The 22,150-nt window shown below is 39.6% G+C and overlaps 1 protein-coding gene across 1 annotated transcript in view; it reads left to right on the top strand.

Moving 5' to 3' along the window:
• CTNNA2 (catenin alpha 2) overlaps nucleotides 1-22,150 on the top strand; it is a gene marked incomplete at its 5' end in the record, with an annotated part of 880,141 nt that overhangs the window by 798,475 nt on the left and 59,516 nt on the right. The window contains 2 exons of the mRNA XM_006753455.2: nucleotides 6,044-6,195; nucleotides 16,573-16,686. Coding sequence (XP_006753518.2) covers nucleotides 6,044-6,195; nucleotides 16,573-16,686 — 266 coding nt within the window. The remainder of the gene's footprint in view (nucleotides 1-6,043; nucleotides 6,196-16,572; nucleotides 16,687-22,150) is intronic.

Genomic DNA, 22,150 nt, shown 5'->3' on the forward strand with positions numbered 1-22,150 from the left:
AACAGGGCTTTGTCTGTTTACTCTGTATCTGTAGTAATAAAGTTTTGTAAGGAACACACTTAGGGAGCGTGTGGATTGACTGCACCACCACTATCAGGTGCCTCCTATGCCTAAAGATATGCTAGCTTGGCCTTGGTGAACTAGTCAAGGATACAATAATGAGTGTTTCTCCATGCTTAGTGGTAAAGCTCCTACTCGGGCAGTTCGGAAAGGATCCTGAGCTCAGCTTTCTGAAAGGTCCCTAGAGACCAAACCTACAATGCTCACTAATAACTTGGCTGATGACTCATGAAACTCTTTAATATGATTACTGAACTAATATGAAATGATGGGCAGGAAGAGAGAGATTTAGTATGTGAAATGTAATACAGCTCATTTTGTCTCTGAAATACTTGATGGCAAATGAGTTCTTCCTTGTATCCCCCCCGCCTTTTTTTTAATTCTCATTCTTCTTCCAGTTGCAGAGATTAGCTGTGCTAGAAGCATGATAAAGGGACAAAATGCAAAGAATGAGGAGACAATAATCTCTGCCTAATGGAGACTCCTATATGAAACAGTAGACATACAGAAATGTCAAACAACTCGACTTTAGTGTTCCAAGTACTATAGTAATGCACAATTAGGATGCTATAGAATTGTAAAGAACTGATAATTTTGGGGTGTTTGTGGATTAAGGAAGACTACAAAATGGCAATCAGTTCTGAACTGGATATTAAAGAATGAGGAGGAATGTAGCTATGCCAAAGAGAAAGGAGTACATTTCAGTATGAAAAAATAAATTGATCATGGACATGATCAGGTATAGCATGGTATGTCTCCATATCATATTAGAAGAGCAATTCAGTCTAATTGGAGCATTTAAATATATGTAGGACTAGATGGGGAGATAGAGAAAGAGACAGATAGGATTGTAGGCAGGTGTCAGATGTTTGTTTGTATCCTGATTAAGAGGTTTTATAGTCTCCCTTCTATTAAAGGGGATCATTGGAATGTTTAAAGCTGGGTGTGGACCTTTCAGATAGTTACTTGAGGCAGTGGAGTTGGTTGGCATTTATTTCCACGGCCTCTAGGTCACCTTGGTTTTTGCTCTTATAGATGTCAGCAGTCCTATTTGCATCTTTAGCAAAACTTTTCTGTTCATTTCACTGACTCACCCTGTGCTCTGAAACTTCACCCCTGAAGTCTCTCAGGAGGATTCAGTCCACATCTTTTTCACCTCTGATTTAGGATCTCAACACTAGAAGGAGATGACCTTGATTTTGTTATATGCATACTTAACTCTGATTTCATTGCTCCTCCAATGTCATCTTTCTGTGGCCCAGTGTGCTCTCTGCATACAAAAGTATAGCAAGGATTTAAAAGTTTACTTCTCACTTTGATCTCCCTTTTCAGGACATAAGCTATTAAAAGCATTCCAGGATTTTTGATAAATAACAGTAAAGTGGTATCTAATTTTTTTTTGGATGTAATTCAGGAGGTAGGAAGAAGCTTCTATTTATATAATGCTATATCAGAAACTCTGTTAATATATAATGTGCGAATCATAACGCTAGTGCTGTTTTGTCGTAATTAGTGGGAAGCAGAATCAGCCCCGTATTTGAAGTAGTTTGAGACTTTTTCTATCTCAGTGTTACTTTGGAGGTATTTGATTTTTCAGACCCTATTAAATGTTAGAAGAATTCATAAACTAACAACTTAGGTCAAGATGGGTTGTTCTAGAAACCTTTGTTTTTCTGTCTTATCACTTTTAAAACCAAAGTTAAAACAGAAAAGGAACAGCAACGTGGAGAGCAAAAGTACATTGGTTAAAGAGCATTAGCAGTTGACCGAGCCCTAAATAAACAAGTATTGGATGCACTTTGGAAGGGAGCTTAGAGAAAGATTTTCTTAAGGGCCAAGTCCAGAAAAAAAACACCCTGTCTTGTAAGAAAAATAGATGTCTCGTCCGTTACAGGAAATCAAATCAAATGAAACTGAGTCCAAGTTCTAGGTTTTACCAGTTTGTGGAGTATCATAAAGCCATTGGAATATTAACACTAAATTGTACACTGAGGCCCCATTTGGAAATAAGGATTTTGCATCCCCTTTTATGCCATTTCCCCCCTGGGGCAGTTGATGGTATTTTCTGTTTCTATCTCTTTATAAAAGGGCCTTGTTTCTGCCTCTTTCCACAATGCCATACCATCAACACGGTTGTTTTTACCAAGACCACATCTCCCTTGAGCATTTCTGCTCTCCGTGCTGGAGCAAACAGAATGCACTTCTCCAAACTTAAGTTTCAGAGCAGCACTGGGCATATTTTGGGCCCTGGAGCATCCGTTATGGAAATGGTCCCTTTAGATTTTAGTTAGCTTTCCATTCTCTCCTTTGGGCAGAATCAGGCCCAGAGGCAGGTGCAAAGATAGCAGGTCACCTCCTGCATTTTCCTTCTCCCCAACTCTTCTTTAGGGTGACCTTGCAACCAAAAAAACAATGTAACACACAACCCCTGCTCACCCTTTCAGACTCTAGCGAAGTTCTTCATGCAAATAGAGACATGTGCATGGGCACTGAGCTCTAGGAGGTGGGTTTTTCCCTAACTCAACGTTCCAACAGTTGAGTTATTCAGGTTGAATATTAAGCAGTTGAGTTATTCAGGTTGGCAGTTATTCAGGTTGAATATTAAGCATTTGATCACAGTCACAAGTTGTGAGGGAATTCCTCACTTAATACTGTTACCAAATTAATTTTGATTGTGTTCTGAGCCATGAGCTGGAACTTTATTTTCTCAGAGCCTTATTCTCTAAGAAGTATAGCCTTGAGGATAACATGTTGATCGCTTTTTAAATATTTGAATTATGAAAAGATTCAAAGATACAAAAGGAACAGAGACTAATAAATCCAACAACCTCCTTCCACCCTGAGGTGTAACAAATATTAGCATTTTGCCATATCTGATTCATATTATACTTTTCTTAGAGTTAAGATACACTTGAGGCCTCTTTAGGATCTCCACTTAATAACATGCCTCTCCTTTCCCTCTCAAAGGTAACCACTTTATCTACTGAAAGTTATATATATATATATCCTTTCAAAACATGGGAGATAAAAATGCATATTGCTTTAAATTAAACACAGTACTCTTGTGCATTTTACAAATTCTCACAAGTGATATCTCTTTTCAGTTTGCCTTTCCCAGTTGAAACTTTGACCTCTGGACTCACTCACTTTAATATATTGATTGTCCCTTGATTAGCATCCCTAAGTCCATTTTGACCCACCCGGGTGTACTGCCCATGAACTGGAGTGAGCGGCTCTCTGTGGTTCCCTCCTGAGTTCAAGACTCAGAATAGAACTTGGATAGAGCCTGTTCATAGAGCCCTCAGTTATTCTTATTCCCAGGTTTTATTTTTACTTTTTTTGAAAATATATTTTTATTGATATCAGAGAGGAAGAGAGAGGGAGAGAGAGAAACATTAATGATAAGAGAGAGGCATTGATTGGCTGCCTCCTGCATGCCCGCTATTGGGTATTGAGCCTGCAACCCAGACATGTGCCCTTGACTAGAACTGAACCCGGGACCCTTCAGTCTGCAGGCTGACACTCTATCCACTGAGTCAAACCAGCTAGGGCTTATTCCCAGGTTTTATATAAATATTCTAATTAACTCTTAGAATATACAACCTATAAAGAAGACACAACTGTAACCAGAGAGACGCAAAGACATTCCTGTAACTCCAGTGTACTCAACCCTCCTACTCAGTATCTCTTTACAAATCAACATTTGGCCATGCTCTAGATAATGTCCCAACTCATTGGTTGGGACCAGATTGGTTTATTAGACTTTTGTCACCATGTTTGGCAAAATGATGTATACCTGTTTTCCCTTAATTTATAGTAGAAGGCTTCCCTTTTGTCTACATGTTCAACAAAGTGGATATTAGGTTTTAATCTGTTTTTTTCCTCCCAACAGGTATGTGATGATATCTCATGTTTATATTGTTAACATTTTTCCAATTGTTAGTGAAATCAAGCATCTGATTATGCATTTCTTTATAATATAGGATTTCCTTTTCTCTGAATTGCCTGTTCTAACATTTGTCTATTTATCTACAGTTTCCTTATTGATTTGTAGGAGTGTTTATCTTATCTACACGTAGGATTACTGATCCTCTATCAATTATACAACAGGGACACAAATGTATGCAGCCTAGTGCAACTGATGGTATCATATAAATATGTAAAATTGTTGATGGTCATGATGGCAATTTACACATAACATAGAAAGGACTTAGTATTATTCAGGATTTTCAGTTCAAGAAAGAAGGGCATTTTAAAATTTAATTTAAAGGAAAGTACTCATATGAAAATACCCAATACCTACAATAAATGTTTTCATCGTGCTTAAGGTATTCAGTTTCAATTACCTAGAATTTTTAGTGTGAAAGAGTTTGTTCCCAACAAAAAAGGGTGGTTGAACTGGCCTGAGTTGAATGTGGTGGTTTTAGAAATGTATTTTTATTGGATTCATATTTGAGGCAGTGCAGCTCAAAATCCCCCAAATTCCTCTTATATAAATGCAGTTCAAAAGCCCAAATGAAAAATTCAAATAGTACAGAGAACCAGTTCACTCATGAAAGGAAATTCACCCAATGCATGCTTTGGTTTTGATACTTTCATTTGAAAGAATGATTGTTCTGTTTTCCTTTAACCCTCTTTAAAAAAAAAAAAAACTTTGACTTTTCCTAGTAGAAATACATTTTTCTAGGAATGTTCTATCCTGAATACTCTGACCCTAGACAATAAGGTAATTTATCAGAGGTTCTTACACTAGGGATTCAAATGGATGTTAAAATATCCACAGAGGATGGAAATGAGTATAAAGACGAATCAGGCATGGAAGTTCAGAAATGGGAAGAGATGGAGTATGTTTCTATTTTATTGTCCTTGTAAATAAAATGAATTGTGCTCTTGGCTTTCTTTTGCCGTATGAATTGATTGTTACAAGATAACAGCTGAGCAAATCCAATTAGTTTTTGAGAATCAGTGAAGCAGCATCATTTTCTTAAGTATTCCAGACATTCCACTGAGTTGAGTTTACACAAACTCCTGTGGCTATGTATGTGTCCTAGTTTAAAGAAAAGTATATATGCATCTTCTTTCACACCAAGGTGGTCCTGGTAAGATGGAATGATCAAGTTCATCGGTGAGCCCACTGGTCTGCATGGGCTTGCTGCTGGGGTCTCTTGGGATTTCCCTCTCTCCTCTAACACAGTCCTCCCACCTACCTTCAACACCCCGAGTCCTGCATTTAAGGTAAAAGTAGAAAGGTTGGGATCTTTTCATTCATACTTTATGATGAGATCATGTAAGTTAAGGTCTGCTACTCACCAGTTATGACTTTAACATCTGAAATTTGTTATATATTTCTGGAGGTTTTCTATGGACCATCTAATACATTTATATGCATTACCCTATTGAATCCTAAGGAAGGATCAAATATATTTTTATTGATTTGAGAGAGAGAGAGAGAGAGAGAGAGAGAGCGAGAGAAACATCAATGATGAGAGAGAATCATCAATAGGCTGCCTCCTGCATACCCCCTACTGGGGGTCAAGCCCAAACCCAGGCATGTGCCCTGACCAGGAATTGAACCCTGATCTCCTGGTTCATATGTCAGTGCTGAACCACTGAGCAATACCAGCCATGCTTATTATTAAAATTTTAGACACAGGATTAGAAGGGTTAAGAAAACTTAGCCAAGGTTTCACAACTAGTAACTAGCAGAAGTAGAACCCAGCTCATGTTAGGATAACATGAAATCTATACTTCACGTTCTAACACGTAACCTGGGGCAGGTTTCAAAAGCTTGTTCCATTGACTACAATCACCATTCATGGAGTAAATAGCACAAAGACCACTAAACTGGGTTTACCCAGACTGGACAGGTGGACATGCGGCTCCACTGAACCGTTGGAATGCTCAGAGCCACACCCAAGGGCTAGTACAAGGGATCATGAGAAGGATTGTCTAAAATGCCCTGCTTTCCATTTTGTTTACCCAGTGATGCCACGCTTTGCTGAACAAGTGGAGGTTGCCATTGAAGCCCTGAGTGCCAACGTCCCTCAACCGTTTGAGGAGAATGAGTTCATCGATGCCTCTCGCCTGGTGTATGACGGCGTTCGGGACATCAGAAAGGCTGTGCTGATGATCAGGGTATGTAAGTCCTCTGTGGCTCAGAGCTTATCAGACCTTCTAGTAGACTCCAGAGAACTCACCATTTTATTTTTAATTACTTAGCCAAATATCTTATCAAGCTGTTTGGCTCCTCATTTACTCAGACGTTGGTAACTTCTCACTTATAAAGAGCTGACGGACCCCAGCAAGCCTCAGTTAGTGATGAGTGTCCTGAAGAATGATGCCTGCCTGCTTCTGGCCTACATTGTTTCCTAAATTGGGTTTCAACTTAGTTTTGCTCCTGAGATTCTCCATGTTTTTCTTGCTAACATTATTTTCCCATCAGGATCTTGAAGCCATGGGATGGAAAGAAGTGAAGATTACCTAGCTGATAGTGATAATAGTTACAAGAAAGTGATACACAGCTACATTCTCCTTGTCACAAGTAATCAAGACATTGCCAATAAGGCTATATAACCTTTCAGTGAACCTCCCCCTATCACCTACCCTCCTATCTTCCCATCCTCCGTTTGCTGTTGTCAGGTTGGTGTGAGCCTTCCAAAGGGTAATTATATATAGATCCATGCAAGGAAACATCCAGGGAGGGACAACAATAGGTTTATAGTTGGTCATATGGAAAATGTACAATAATTAATCACTAAAATGAGAATAAATTCAGTGTCAGGTACTCACACTGTACAATAGATTTTAAAACTCCTAAGTATTATTTGCAATTGAATTTAACCCTCAGTGACTCTTTGTATTTCTCTATTAAAAAACATAACTTACCTCATTTCATTTAACTGCTGTATAATACTCCATTGTAAGATGAGCTATTTTTTCTCCCTACTGCATTAACAGTTTGACGTAGTAGTTTTAAAACATTTTTTAGCCACAGAACTTTTTCTTAAAATAAACTTAAATATGCAAAAACAGAAATGATGAACATGTTGCCCAATAGAAATAAAATGTAAGCCACATTTGTAATTTCTAGTAGACACATTAAAAAAAGCAAAAAGAACCAATTGAAATAAATTTTAATAATATATTTTATTCAGCCTACTGTATCCAAAACTTTATCATTTCAACATGTGACACTAGCCACACTCGAAGTGCTCAGTAGCTCCAACATATTGGACAAGTAGCCCTTGACTCTATCCTCACTCTCAACCTCTACTATTGTCTCTGGGCTGCTCAATGAAACCACAAGCTCTTTGCTGTGTGCATTCTGAAAATCTTTCTGTTGGATGACCACTGAGCATCTAAACCAACATCCCTCAACATGGCAAAACAATAACTAAATAATTCATTTTCTAGTATGTGATCATTCGGATGTTTCATAAAGTATCTGCAATGTAGTAGTATTGTTCTCTCTGGATAATGCATTTACCTAGTCCTTCCAGGATTTCACAGAGGCATTGTCCCCCAAACTCTGGTATCTCCAAAGTCATTCAATCAGCATGTGTCCATCCTCTTCCACTGTAGAATGCAAAGGACAGCATGGTGCTTCCAGGGTGGGCTGAGCAGATGGAGGGGAGCATCACCACAAAGGGTCTCTCCTCCCTCTTATTGACATCCATGCTTCTCCTGAAACATCTACCAAACTTTTTCCCTTTGGGGCACAAATAACAACTCTTACCATCTTTCTTTTTCTTTTTCTTTTTGGTTTTGCTCTCTAGGTGTTTGCAGTCTGGCTTTATTTTTTTAATTGATTTTATTGGGGTGACAGTGCTTAATAGCATTATATAATTGCAGGTACACAATTCCATAATACATCATCTGTATATTGAATTGTGTGTTTACCACCACAAGTTGAGTCTTCTTCCATTTATCCCTTCTTTACATTATGGCAACCACCACACTGTTGGCAATGTTCATGGATCTTTATTATTTTTCTTTGCTTAATTTTTTCATTCATCTCACTTAGCTTCCACAATCCTCCCCCCTGACAGCTGTCAGTCTGTTCTCTGTATCTATGAGTCTGTCTCTACTTTGTCAGTTTATTTTATTTATTAGATTCCACATATGAATTTCACTTAGTCTAATTTCACTTAGCATTACACTCACCAGGTCCATCCATGCTGTCAGAAAGGGTAAGATTTCCCTCTTTTTATGGCTGAGTAATATTCCATTGTGCAAATGTACCACAGCTTTTTTGTCTGCTCATCTACTGACAGACACTTGGGCTGCTTCCAAATCTTGGCTATTGTAAATTATGCTGCAATGAACATAAGAGTGCATATATTCTTTCGAATTCGTGTTTCAGGTTTCTTTGGATAAATTCCTAGAAGTGGAATCTCTGGTCATAAGGCAGTTCCACCTTACCGTCTTTCAAGACCTGGCTCAAGTCTTCCTTCCCCAAATTTTCTCCCTCAAAAAAATACTGACCCTATCCTTTACCTACCTCTAACTGTTTTGCCTGTGATAGTATATATTATGCTATTTACTTACAGGTTTCTTACATTCTTAAGACTGTGAAAGTTTGGGAAGCAATGGCTGTCTTTTTCTTTCCCCTCCTCTGTGGTGCATTGTCTAGCACAGTGCTTACTACTATTGGTGTAGGGTGTGTTTTGGGGGTCTGGGGGACAGGTACCTAGGCAGATAGGAAGGTGCCAGGGAGAAAATATAGGAGAGTTAGAGGAGAAGGGAAGAAAGGATAGGCAGCCTTTTAAGACTGTAACAAATTAGATCATTTTTTCTCATTACATACTAACATGTAAAATAAAGTAATAGACCATGAGAGTTATGTTTTCAAAGCATTTGGCACTAAATGCCACTATAATCCTCAAGGCATGTTCCCTCTTTTGCCATTTTTCTGCTTTGTTAGCCTTCACGCTTCTGTGACAACCATTCATCTGAGAGACGGAGGAAGTTTATAGCCATCATTCATTTATACATTGATGATCTGTAAAAAAACACAATTTCCGATAAAATGCCATATCTTTGTTGCATCAAGTGTCATTCCGCCATCTCGACATTTCCAGTGATTTGATCAGATGGATTTCACACCACGTAAAACTTAGGAAGAGAGAAATGTACAGCATGTACAAATTGTTATTTTTAAATGCCTCCTCCATTTAGCACCCAAATGGCTTCCTTTTGCACTTAATTTCCTGGGTTGCTTTTGAGTATAATGATGAAGTCTGCTTGGAAAAGATTTCATTGCACTTAGTCAGGAAGAAAGACAGTAAGACAAGTAGAGCTGGTCCCTTCCCAGAAAAACTGGCCATGCCTCCTTCTCTCCCAAAGTGTTGATTATACTTTGAAAAAGAAATGTATGCCCCCCCCAAAACACACACACACACACACACACACACACACACACGAAAAAAACAAAAAACAACTAAATGCAGAAAGGGTCTTGAAGGGTCATTTCTCCATACTTTGCCTTTTGGCAATCAATACATATTTCACATTGATAGCATTCTAGGCCAGCTCCAGACAATAGTCTGAAATAAACAAAACGTGCCCTTCCTGTATCCCAACCTCACCATTGGTCACCCTTACAATCATCAATACATACATCAATAAAAATGTATGTTTTTTTTTTTGAAAAGGTCTACTCTGCTTCTCTTCCATGAGTTTGTTGTGTTTTTTAATTATTAATTTTTAAATATATATATATTATTGACTTCAGAGAAGGAGAGAAGGGATAGAAACATCAATGATGAGAGAGAATCATTGGTTGTCTGCCTCCTGCATGCCTCACACTGGGGATCGAGCCTGCAACCAGGGCATATGCCCTGACCAGGAATTGAACCACGACCTCCTGGTTCATAGGTCGATGCTCAACCACTTAGCCACACCAGCTGGGCCATGAGACTGTTTTTTTTTGCTTCTTGCTGAGGTATGTTCTGCCTGATCTATAAGCTACATAGGCATTTTCTGTGACTCCAGCATGGTCATTTAAGAAGGGAATAAGAAAGTCTGGCACACCAGCATGCATTTGATTATTATTTGCAGCCGTGTATTATGCAATGGTTCTGTGAACACTGTAGTAGAGAATACTGAAACTTGTTCCTCCAAGAAATTCAGGCTTAGGTTCCTGTGATATTTTTATCAACTGATCAAATACACAATCTGGTTTTATGTGTGGTTTTGTTTAAAGGCACTTTATTTAATATAGGCTGTTGATTCATTAACATTGAACTCCCAGCAAATGCATGATGTCTTGTACCTGAAGGGAGCTTATCTAACAAATGCATTTTCTCCATAAGGAGCATCACAACCTTAGGAACACTTGACAGCATTGTAGCACTTTGCTCAGAAGCCATTTTAAGAAAAAAAAAAGGCGCTAAGTAGACTGAAGAAAGGACACTTGTTTCCAGCATAAGAGCTGGAACACAACACAAGAAGACACAGCATTGTGTTGTGCGACCTCAGCCAGATATATGCGCTTTGGGTGACCACAGTTTTGTGCCATATTGTGGATGTCTGTGAATAACTACACAGGGACTGACTTGGGAATGCAAAGAAACTTTGAGTGGAAAAATTCACAAGTAAATAATCTACAAATAGTGAGGAGCACATGTATATGTAAGACAAAAAGAGTTAAACATTTAATATTGGACATTAAAATAAGTGAGTAGGGTAGAAGGTGATGATGATATCCTGGTGTCAGGATATCTGTATTAGTGAAAAGTAGGTGCTTCATATAAGAATGACCATGAAAATAATCTATAATGAAAATTACATGCTCAACTTTTGTGAATGGAACCCATTAATTTGGATATGTGTGAAACAACAGGGCCTGGGCCAGGGGTCAGATACAGGACTATAGATTAACTTTATATCTCCCAAACTATGCATAATGTACCCTGGATCATTGCAAGGCATTTAAATGTCCAGGGAAACACATGGAAATCTCTCAGATAATGTATGAAATATTAACTGAAGGTAGTTCACAGTTTAAACATCAGATTTGTTCATTTCTTTGGATGACATCATATAATTGTGATACTGGGTTTCTGGTAGTTGGTGATAGAAAGCAAGCTCAATAGATGTTCAATTGTATTCCAAGGTCTGAGAAGTCATACAATATGTACCAGGCACTAAGTTGTTAGGTCCGATTCACTACATTCGTTTTTTATTGCTTAAATCAATAGTATTATTAGGTTTGTGAGTTATTTTGGTGTTGTTTATTTAGCCTAAAGTTGCCATAAAAAATTATTGAGGCAATGAGAGTGCTTGAAGCAATAAAGTTTGGGGACCTGTTGCTAAAATATTGGGGGGTTATTGTTATGCTAATTTCCTTCTCTAACCTTCAGTTTCCTTATCTGTGTGTGGGGACAAGTATTACCCCAACTATAAAGCACTTGCATAGATCTGGCCCTTAGTAGGTTCCACAGAAGTATTTTCCTGCCTTATCCTGCTGCGATGAAGTTTATCTTTATACAATTAATTAATGTAAATAGAACTTGGTAAAGAAGTCAAGAATATTATCAAAATTGCAAAGATTATTTTTCATAGCTGGAAAATAAAGGGGTGAAGAGACTATAGAAACAACTTATGAGACAAAATTGATTTACCTATTATAGGTTTATCTAGTTTATCTAGTTAATCAACCCATAAGGTAAGCTAGTTTTGTTTTCTTAATTAGAAATAATTTAGTATGATTTTTAAAAATGGTTATTTGATCTTGGCCATTCATTTATCAAATATTTGTTGAATGCTCACCACAGACCCCACTCTTGGAGGTGCCCTGAATATAGAGCTGAACAAAGTTTCTGTCCTTCAAAACTATACATTCCTTTGGTGGGAGACAGAGAACAAACAGATATAATATGCCAGTTAATGTGCCATGGAGAAACCAAGGCAGGGAAAGGAGATAGAACACAGGATGGGTGTGGGTTTTATGAAGGGTGGTCACTGGGTGACATTTGAGAAGAGACTTGGAGAAAACAAGCCATAAAGGTATTAAGGAAAGTGTGTACTAGGCAGAGAGAATGGCACGTGTGGCCTGAGGATCACATTGGTGAGATGGGAACCATTGAAGGATTCTGAGCAAGAGAATAACATGACCTGACTTAGATCTTAGAGGGACCACTCTGGCTATCCTGGTGAGAATAGAATGCCTAGGGCAGTGATGGCGAACCTATGACACTATTTTTTGGTTGATTTTTCTTTGTTAAATGGCATTTAAATATATAACATAAATATCAAAAATATAAGTTTTTGTTTTACTATGGTTACAAATATCAAAAAATTTCTATCTGTGACACGGCACCAGAGTTAAGGTTTTTCAAAATGCTGACATGCCGAGCTCAAAAGGTTTGCCATCACTGGCCTAGACAGTCGTTTCTCTACTCTGCCCCCCGCCCCCGCCTTGTCTGTAAACTTTCATATTATAGTTGTCAACCTATGTCCTCATCTTTCCGCTCCCAATGAAACTCAAGTACATTTGAGAATTTCCTTTAAATAGCCCTTAATGCATTTTTCACATGTCCTGGAGAAACAACTGTACATCCTTCAGCCTTTTTCACATTTTGCTTCTCTATAGAAGCTGTTGTAGGGGAGATTGGACATTTGATTGAGGACCAGGAGGATATAGTTGTCAACCTATGTCCTCATCTTTCTGCTCCCAATGAAACTCAAGTACATTTGAGAATTTCCTTTAAATAGCCCTTAATGCATTTTTCACATGTCCTGGAGAAACAACTGTACATCCTTCAGCCTTTTTCACATTTTGCTTCTCTATAGAAGCTGTTGTAGGGGAGATTGGACATTTGATTGAGGACCAGAGGCAGGTAGCAGGATCCTGTCCTGTAACTGATGTGTGATATGGTCCTGGACAAGGCAGATGAGCCTCTATAGTAGGCACAAGTCAATCTCATAGATTCTTAAAGGGAGAGATTTTAGAGGCCAAATAGTTTAATTGCACCATTTTACAGGCAAAACCCACTTTCACAATAATCTATTACTAGATAATAGTAGAACCGGGGAACCAAGTATAGACCAAAGTTGTTTTGGATTATTACCAAAATATCCTCCTTGAGAGCACATAGGACAGAATGGAGACTTGACCCTCAGTCTCCAGTGTCCAGGCCAGTTACACATTTGTTCATTCCTTTTACCCTATAAAACCATCTAGTAATACAAGTCTGATTATTTCTGGACCCATTTACAGAACTTCACTATTTTCCAAGACTCTTAATTTGTGAAGGTCCTTGTCCAACCCAAAATAACTCATACTTTTAAACTCATAATTCAAAATTACACACACACACACACACACACAAAAAAGTGGCTTGCATGGGGTTGCTGCATGGTTAAAGCACAAGAAGAGATTTTAGTTTCATCCATTTGTCTGGTGGTATGTGTGATGGTTAAAAGCATGGGCTCTGGAACGCTCAACTTGCTAGGTGTGACACCTTAGAAAGTTTACTCAAATTTGAGCCTGCTTATACATCTATAAAATGGGGATTCATTTCTTTTAGTAGGTTGTTGTAAGGACTACATCCTTTAGTGGAATGCCTGTACATAATGGGTGGCAAAAAAACAATTGCGGTTACTGCTATTGTTGTTAGGTGTATATTGAATTAAACATAATAATTATCACTTCTTATGATAGTACACTTTTATAATTTACAGAGCATTTATATAAGTACATATGATTCTCGAATATATTTGATTCTAGAATCCTCTGAGGCAGGGAGGACGAGGAGCAATGATTAGATCCACTTTATGAGTGAGGAGACAGAAGGGCAGAAACGCGTTCAGTGACTAGCCAAAGACACCTTAGGAGAGGTAGGATGAGGGCAAACACATTTAGTTGTCCTGGGTCCACATCCAGGTCATTTCTTCATTTGGAAACTTTATTTTGGTTCCTGAGCCATAGTCACTTGAATCAAGGCCATCGTACTATAGACACTGTTGTATTGTCCTTTTTATCTGTTGAGTGAGGTTTTCCATTTTACTTGGCTCTCTCCTTTTCAAAAACTAATGATGAGAAGTGTGTGCAGTCTTGTCATCTCATCTGTGATCAGAATTTGCCAACTTGCTGTAATTATTCTTCAGGACACTCCAGAAGGATGAGAATGGCCAGAGGTTATAGTCTCTGTCCAAAGTGAAAATACACCCGTCATTTGAATCAGGTTTTGCCCACCCCAATCCTGCTTTAGTTAATAAAGTATAGAAACAAAACTCCTTTCTTCCTTCTTTAATGTTCTTATGAAAGAACATTGAACATCTGTAGATGATGGAGTAAATATTAAAAAGGCTGATGGTGAGAGAAGGAAAACAAGAGGGTGTGCCAAAGCTTGGAAAATTACTAGGCATGATGTGATTTTGGCATGAAGGACCCTATTTTATGCCTGTCAGACCAATCTCAAGGCTTCATCAATAACCATGCCTGATTAATTACACTGAGGTAGCCAAAGAAACGAGCAGAATGAAAATGTGCCCTTACTGATGGGGAATGAGCCACTGCATCATCGGTACTGCTTGTGACTGTCCCTTCCCTTTGAAAGACAGCACCCTGAGAGGAGGTGCTGCTGTGTGCCAAGAGGCAGTTTGTGGGTGACATCACCCTTAAGGCTACTGAGACTTGAGCTAGGAATGTCGCAAGCACTACCGCATTTGCTCCTCATGCACCATCCTTGCAGCCTCCTGAGTTCATCCTCTTAGAATGAACAGAGCATGATAGTTTAGACAACATGCTTCAAAGTGCCAGACTTAAAAGCCTTTACAACAAGTATAGCCTCTCACACCTCAGTTTTGTTATCTGTAAAATAAAGACAATCATGTCTACATTGTAGGACTGTGAAGAAAACCGAGTTAGTGTACGTAAAGCACTTAGAGAAAACGGTAGTAGGCACACAGAAAGCCTTTAATGCATGTTACCTATTATTATTGTCATTAAAGACGGGAGGGTTTCTTATTTCTGGGTTCATGGATTCATGTGTATCTTTTCTTCAACACTGCACCTATTTGACAGGATTTCATCTAACTCCATTCACTTTATTATTCTTTTTTAATATATATTTTTATTGATTTCAGAGAGGAAGGGCGAGAGAGAGAGATAAAGAGAAAGAGAGAGAGAGAAACATCAATGATGAGAGAGAATCATTGTTTGGCTGCCTCTTGCACACCCCACACAGGGGATTGAGCCTGCAACCCAGGCGTGTGCCCTTGACCTGAATTGAACCCAGGACCCTACAGTCTCTAGGCTGGCACTCTATCCACTGAGCCAAATCAGCTAGGGCTAATTCCACTCAATTTAAAGCCATTCCATACCTTCAGTTGTTGCCTGATTTGTAATGTGGATGGTGGTGGGGTTGTGACTACAACAACGAAACAACTTGGAGTCAAACACATTTGGGTGTTTGGGTCTAAATGCTAGTTCTGTTATTAGCTACTACAGAGGCATTTGGGCACATTGCTTAACTTCTCAGAATCTTAGTTTTCTCACCTCTAAGTGGACATGAGAACTCTCTATCACTGGAAACATTGCAGCCACATCAAAGCAAATACATACACACATAATAGACTTTGTTGGGATTCAGTATTACAATTAGATGGCTCAACAGCCAGGGGGCACAGAATGCCTAGATCTTGCATTGGCACAGGCACCGTGGTTCTGCTTAAGTCTCCAAAATTATTTTATTGTGCTGTACTGAGGTAAATGGATGCTCTGTATGAAAAATTTAGTCCTTAGTGGGTATGTAGTAGTTGGTGGCTTCACTATAAAAAAATGTTTGAATGAATTCGTTTCAAAATCCCAAGTAATAATGATGGCACTCCTTTTTACAATGCTTATGTACCAGACACTCTACACAGAGTACATTCCTTGATCTGCACAACAATCATACAGGTAGCTACTGTTATCAATACCTATTCACAGACTTGGAAACCAAAGCTAAGGACGATTTTCCCATGGTCATGTAGGGGTTCATATTTAGGCATGTTTGACTCCAGAGTCTATAGTGGTAACTTATATATTAAATGGCTTAGTGACCACATCAGGTATTTCATCAGGTCCAGCATTGGCCTGGAAGTGACCAAACCTTTTCGGGCTTATTGAGACTAAAAAAGAGCTGGAATAGAGCAAAATGGGCATTACAGAAACAGCATAGGTGTAACTGTTGTTATTGATGATGAGTTTCTTGCAGAATATATTTGTATGGGTGGAAATACACAAATATATTTTTCTTAAAAAGTATGTCAGATAAAGAAATTTAGACTTGCTACACCTACAGAAGGAAGTAATGAACAAAATGTATTTTTTTAAGAGAGATAAACTAGGGCAGCTTGATTTTTCTGATGCTATTCTAGCCATTACCTGCCCACATAACCCCCTACATAGAATCCCCTACAAACTCTTTGGGGGCTACTTGGCTTTTGCAGTGATGAAGTGTATGGATGGAGGTGGAGGTTCAATGAAATATATAATGAGTTTTCTCTTTCCTCTCTTTTTAGACTCCAGAAGAACTAGAGGACGATTCTGACTTTGAGCAGGAGGACTATGACGTGCGCAGTAGGACAAGTGTTCAGACCGAGGACGACCAGCTCATCGCCGGGCAGAGTGCGCGGGTGAGTGGACACCCAGGACATTGGTTGGTTGCACAGGGGCTGCGTTCACCACCTTAGTTTGAGGGAATTTCCGATTTCCAGGGACTTGGAGCCCCGGATTTGTGGCTCCAAAATGTGTGCTCCCATCTGGGGTTGTTTGTTAGTGACTCACATTTTACACAGTGGACATCACCACCACAGCTTCTGATTTCTTTTAACTCGGTTTTCTCTCCATCACTTGAAAAATAGCAGCCATCAGAAATCAGCCACTTATGTGGATAGTGGGCATTGTTGGGGATGGAGGTTATGCTTAGATCAGATGGCCCCACAGCCAGGGACACAGGATGTCCAGATCTTGCTTTGGCATAGACACCATGGCTTTGCTTGAAGTCTCCAAGCTTGTTAACTACACAAGAGGTGATGACAAATGGAGAATTAGAGTACTGTTTGTTACTGGATGGGCTATCATTGCTCCATACTCTGGCCTAGGGTCTCTAATAAATAAGACGACATCTTTTGAAATAGATTCAAGACTATCAGAATAGAGAGAGACCCCTCCCTCTTTCTCTCCCTTCCCCACCTCTGGCCAGGGCAATGGCCCTAGATTTGTCTGCATGTGATAGAAAAAAATAAATTATTGAGGCATACTAGAAATATGCCAGTTTAAGGCATGAAGCAGGAAGCAAAGAATGATGGCTCTGGCTGACACTTGGACACTCCTGAGCACTTTGTAACACTGTCCACCAACACATGTGTTCCAAAGAGGATCCTGGAATCTGACCAATCTGATTAGTTGTATCTCCTTGGGGGTAGATGCAAGTAGTCAAGGCTGGTGGCAGGAGATGAAACACCTGGGGATTGCAAAGGAGGGTGAGATTCTCCTCCTTTTAAAGCCTCAGTTTCTATAGTGTAAAAACAATCTCTCTATATAAAACCCTAATATGCAAATAGACCGAACGGTGGAACAACTGAATAACCGCTCGCTATGACATGCACTGACCCCCAGGGGGCGCGTGCAGAGCATGGCAACCATCGGCAGCAAGTGGCAGAGCAGGGAACATGGTGGGTGTCGGCTGTGGCGGGATGGTGGAGCAGGTGAGTGTGGGCGCCAGACCAAGGCAGGGCGCTGATTGCTGTCATCATGCTGAGCCTCTGGTGTTTACTGAAAATTCTATGCTCCTGTATGCTGCGGTCCCGCCCAGCACTCGCACCTGCTTCTGGTGCCAGCCCAGCTCACACTCGCTGCTGGTGCTGCCGCTTGAACCCACTGCCAGCGCCGTCAGCAGGTGTGAGCGGCAGCTGCTGGCACTGATTGCCCCTCAGGGCTTCTCCACCTCCCCCTGCTCCTGAGGGGCAATTGGGGCCAGCAGCTGCCTCTCACACCCACTGCCGGAGATGGCCCTGCTCGCACCCACTTCCAGCACCCAGCATCGGTCTCGATAGCTCAGTACCATCAGCGGGTGTCAGTGGTGGCTGCTGGCTCTAATTGCCCCCGAGCGCTTCTCCACCTCCCCCTGTTTCAGAGTGGTTATCCGCGCAGCAGCTGCCACTTGCACCCACTGATGGCGCCAGCCCGCTCGCACCCACTGCTGGTGCTGGCCCTAATCTCTCTGCCGTCAGCAGGTGTGAGTGGGGTGGCAGCGCTCTCAGAGCATGGGAGTGGTGGCGGAAGCCGGGATGCTGGCAGACAGGGGACCAGGGGCCGCAGCAGGAGGGGCCAGCCAACACCTGCCCCTTTGCCCACCACAGCTTCATGGCCCACAGTTCCTTTCAAGGTGCAGGAATTTGTGCACTGGGCCTCTAGTCAAGTTACAATATAGCTGTGAATTAGATATTCTGGTATTCTATATCAGATTTAACTTAAGAAAATATCATCAATAGGAAGCATGAAGTTGAGAAAGAGGTGATGATTTAGGATAGAGATTAGGAAACCCTAAAAGCTGACACTGGCTTAGGAATTGAGAAGAAGAGTAATAAATAACTAGAGGTTAAAATAAAGAGGAGTCAAAGAATATTAGGCCTTATAATGAGTCATAATGTCTTTGTACATTAAACACAGGTTATCTTTTGCACTGTATGTCCTGATAGGCTCATCCAATATCTAAGTAATCCAGAAGATATAGATGGACATTGATAGGGGAAATGTGAGGGTAAAATCCAGAACATTAACGATGCATTGCTTTGATTTCAGACAGACTTGGTTTTGAATTATGAAGGATAGAGAGAGGACCATGCTTTGTTACATATTGCTTAATTTCTCTGAGCTTCAATCCTATCATCTGTACAATGCAAATAATAAACTTATTAGAACTCTTTGAGGGTTTTAATTACTTAATGTTTGTAAAATAATGAGGAAAATACCTGACATGCTTTATTAAATGCCCAATAAAGGATGACTCTGAAAAATGTTACCATTTGGAAGAGAGACCTTTTCTGATCACAGGCTGGTGACAGTAGAAAAGCACACAAAACAGTATGAAGCCCCCTACTTTGAAAATGTCTTGTGGACTCTATTTAATCCCGCCCAAAATGTTGAAACTTGGGAAGATCATTAACTGAGAGTCTTTTGAGCTTAGTTGGCCTAACACTAAACTAATTCATCAACCAAGTCATCCATCTTTAAAATTAAGTAAAACCAGCATTTTTACATCAATGACAGAGGGTAAGTTTGAGTAATTCATCCAAACTTTAATCAATTCAAAGTCAATTTGATTGATTGCAACTCAGAATTGATACAGCCTGGTAACCACTGACATGTTTTCTCAAAGACCAAGGCACATTGTACAACTCTTCTAATCGCCATCTGTCAAAATAGCATGATCGCTCCCACTTTTTTACAAGGAAGAACAAAGTCCCATTGCACTTTCATTTCATGCATCTTACTTACATTAGACATCAAGCCAGTTATGGGTAGAAATAAAAGTCAGATGGCACCTAATTGCATCATCAGTTATTTCTTCACCCAACGGATGAAAAGATCATAGAGTTTTTTGAACTATTTTTCATCATGAATTCTGAACATGGTGCAGGATAGTAAGAACAAAGTATTGCTCTAATCCAGCACTTGCTGATTTGTCTTTGAGATCCGTCTTGTGCTGCGTGATTAACTTGCAGCAGACAGCATTAGTTATTGAGTCAGCCTACGTTAGCCTGTAATTAGATGATGACAAATCAGAGACATAGAATTAAGGCTGTAAGTTGCAAATAAGAGGGCACATTCAATTGCTGCGATGACAGATGGTTGAACTTTTGACCAAAGAAGTGTGTTAACTTGGTCAAAATTGTGAAGGAGGCAGAAGTTGTTTTTGACAGAGGCAGTTGCTCTTTTTAGCAGCCAGTCCTCCCCTGGTAATAGCCTTACTTTGTGTTCTCACTCAGACATTCTTCTCTGAAATGTTAAATTAATCTAAAAGGAGGTCAAGGTGGAAAAAAAGCTTTTAGTACCCACTCCAACGTTCCTCTCAAATCCTGAAGTTAGAGTGTTTACTTCCTTTATATGTCTGATGCTTCTCTACGCCATATTATGAAAGGGAGTGAGAAAGGGAGAGTGCAAGAATGAGAATGATCATACCCTGCTCTAATCAAATATAGATGTGATCAGACCCTGACATGACATCTTATAAACTCCTTTTTCACAGGTTGTTATAACTAAAATTGGTCAGCAACAGCTCTTGGGCACGTAGCCTTGGTGATAGAATATATTATTTGGAGTCATGCAGCCCTGATTTTAAATTTGGTCTTGACGACCATTCTCTGTGACTTGGGGGCTAATTTCTTAACCTCTTCATGCCGTATCCCTTACTTCTATATAAAGCATCATACCTTGTAATGTCATTAGGAGAACTGTGTGATAAAATGTATGACAAGACTTGTCAGAGAATGGGAAGTTGATGAAGGTGATGGTGATGATGCTTGTAACATGAGTCATTCTTTAGAAGGTTAGCCAAATAGCTTACCCTGAAAGCTGGATAATTCAGGGAGTCGCGAACATATTTATTTGAGTTAATAGGACAATTGCTTCGATATTTCATATCACTTCATCGCCTAAGACTGGTAAAAGTCAGAGGACCCACTCCTTAACTACTGATAGGTATTATCCTGCTTTCTGTCCAAGCAGTAGAAATGGCTGCCTGGAGTTTCAGCCCTTCTACTCATTATTTAAAACATTCGTCCACTTGAAGACTCTTGCTGTGCATTTAAGAAACTAACGCTTGTCAGTATGGAGGCCCATAGACTTCAAAAGTCATGTTCCCCTTTGAGATGGGAAGTTGAAGTACCTGAGATCTTTAGATTTAGATTGAAGAAAAGATTCGGGGCTGAGTGGTTATTGGCTTAGATAAGTGATTTGTACTTTTATTTAAAAAGTAGAGTTTATGACAATCACACACAAAAATGATTGGCTGTTCAGAAGAAAAGCTGGGACCCTGGGATGGGGGTGGGATGGGAACTCTGTGGACTCAAATTTCTGATGCCACAGATTTGGGCCCTCAGGTCAAGCCACCCAGCACTCTGGAGACCTGTGTTTGGCTGCTGAGATCAGAAGCTGAAACACCCAGGCCACCCCAGGTGATCACATCACACAAGCAGAAAAGCAGATTCACTCCCCTTCCTCTCCGTCTTGCAAATACTTTTTCTAGTATTCCCTTAGTTTGAGGGAATGAATAATTGCATTTTTTTAAAAAAATTTGATTCAATTTGATTTCAGTGTAACCAGCCTATAATTTTTATTTTTTATTTTTGGACAGAACGGCCTTAATGTGTTAACATTTCAAACTGCTGAGTTACACTGATAAGACCTAATTGAAACTGATATATTGAATTTTAATTTGATTAACTTGCAAATTTTGTAGTTTGTGAACTACTGTTTATAGATAACCTTTTTGTAAATTCTAGTTTCAGAAAAGGTCAATTACAAGTTTTTAAAGCAAGAACAGCTTAAAAATATTTAGGAAAAAGACTTCGGCTCATCGATGGCTACATATGCAGAAGCTTATATAATGATACTTGTACCCAAGTCACACAACATTTAGTGTATTATGCGGGTTGAACATCCCTAGAGTCAAAATAACATTTCCTTTGCAAATCTGCTCTGAGGCAGCCAGTTTTTCTTCAGGATTGTGCCCATAGAGCATGTTTGTGTGTTCTGGTAACTTCTCTTGAACTATGTTGATAGAATAAGTAGGAAAATGTTTAGGCAGTCAATCAAAAGATATGTATTGAGCTTCTGAACAGAATGTTGAGGCATCTACCCTAAGGAAGCTTGGAGAAAAGTAGGGCATTAATAAGAATTAGAAAAGCATGGCAGTTAACATTGAAATGCTACATTTCACAGTTGAAACTCAAGTGAAACGGTTCACAGAATTAGTATACATCCTTCAATATACAAATTAACCCTTTGGGAATAACAAAAGACCCATTGCTTTGAATCTGGGACTAAATGTGGAGTCTGGAGGTCTGTGGGGTAGGCTGGCAGATTCTTTTACAG

The sequence above is a fragment of the Myotis davidii genome, unplaced genomic scaffold, assembly GCF_000327345.1.
Source record: "Myotis davidii unplaced genomic scaffold, ASM32734v1 scaffold91, whole genome shotgun sequence".
Taxonomy (NCBI): Eukaryota; Metazoa; Chordata; class Mammalia; order Chiroptera; family Vespertilionidae; genus Myotis; species Myotis davidii.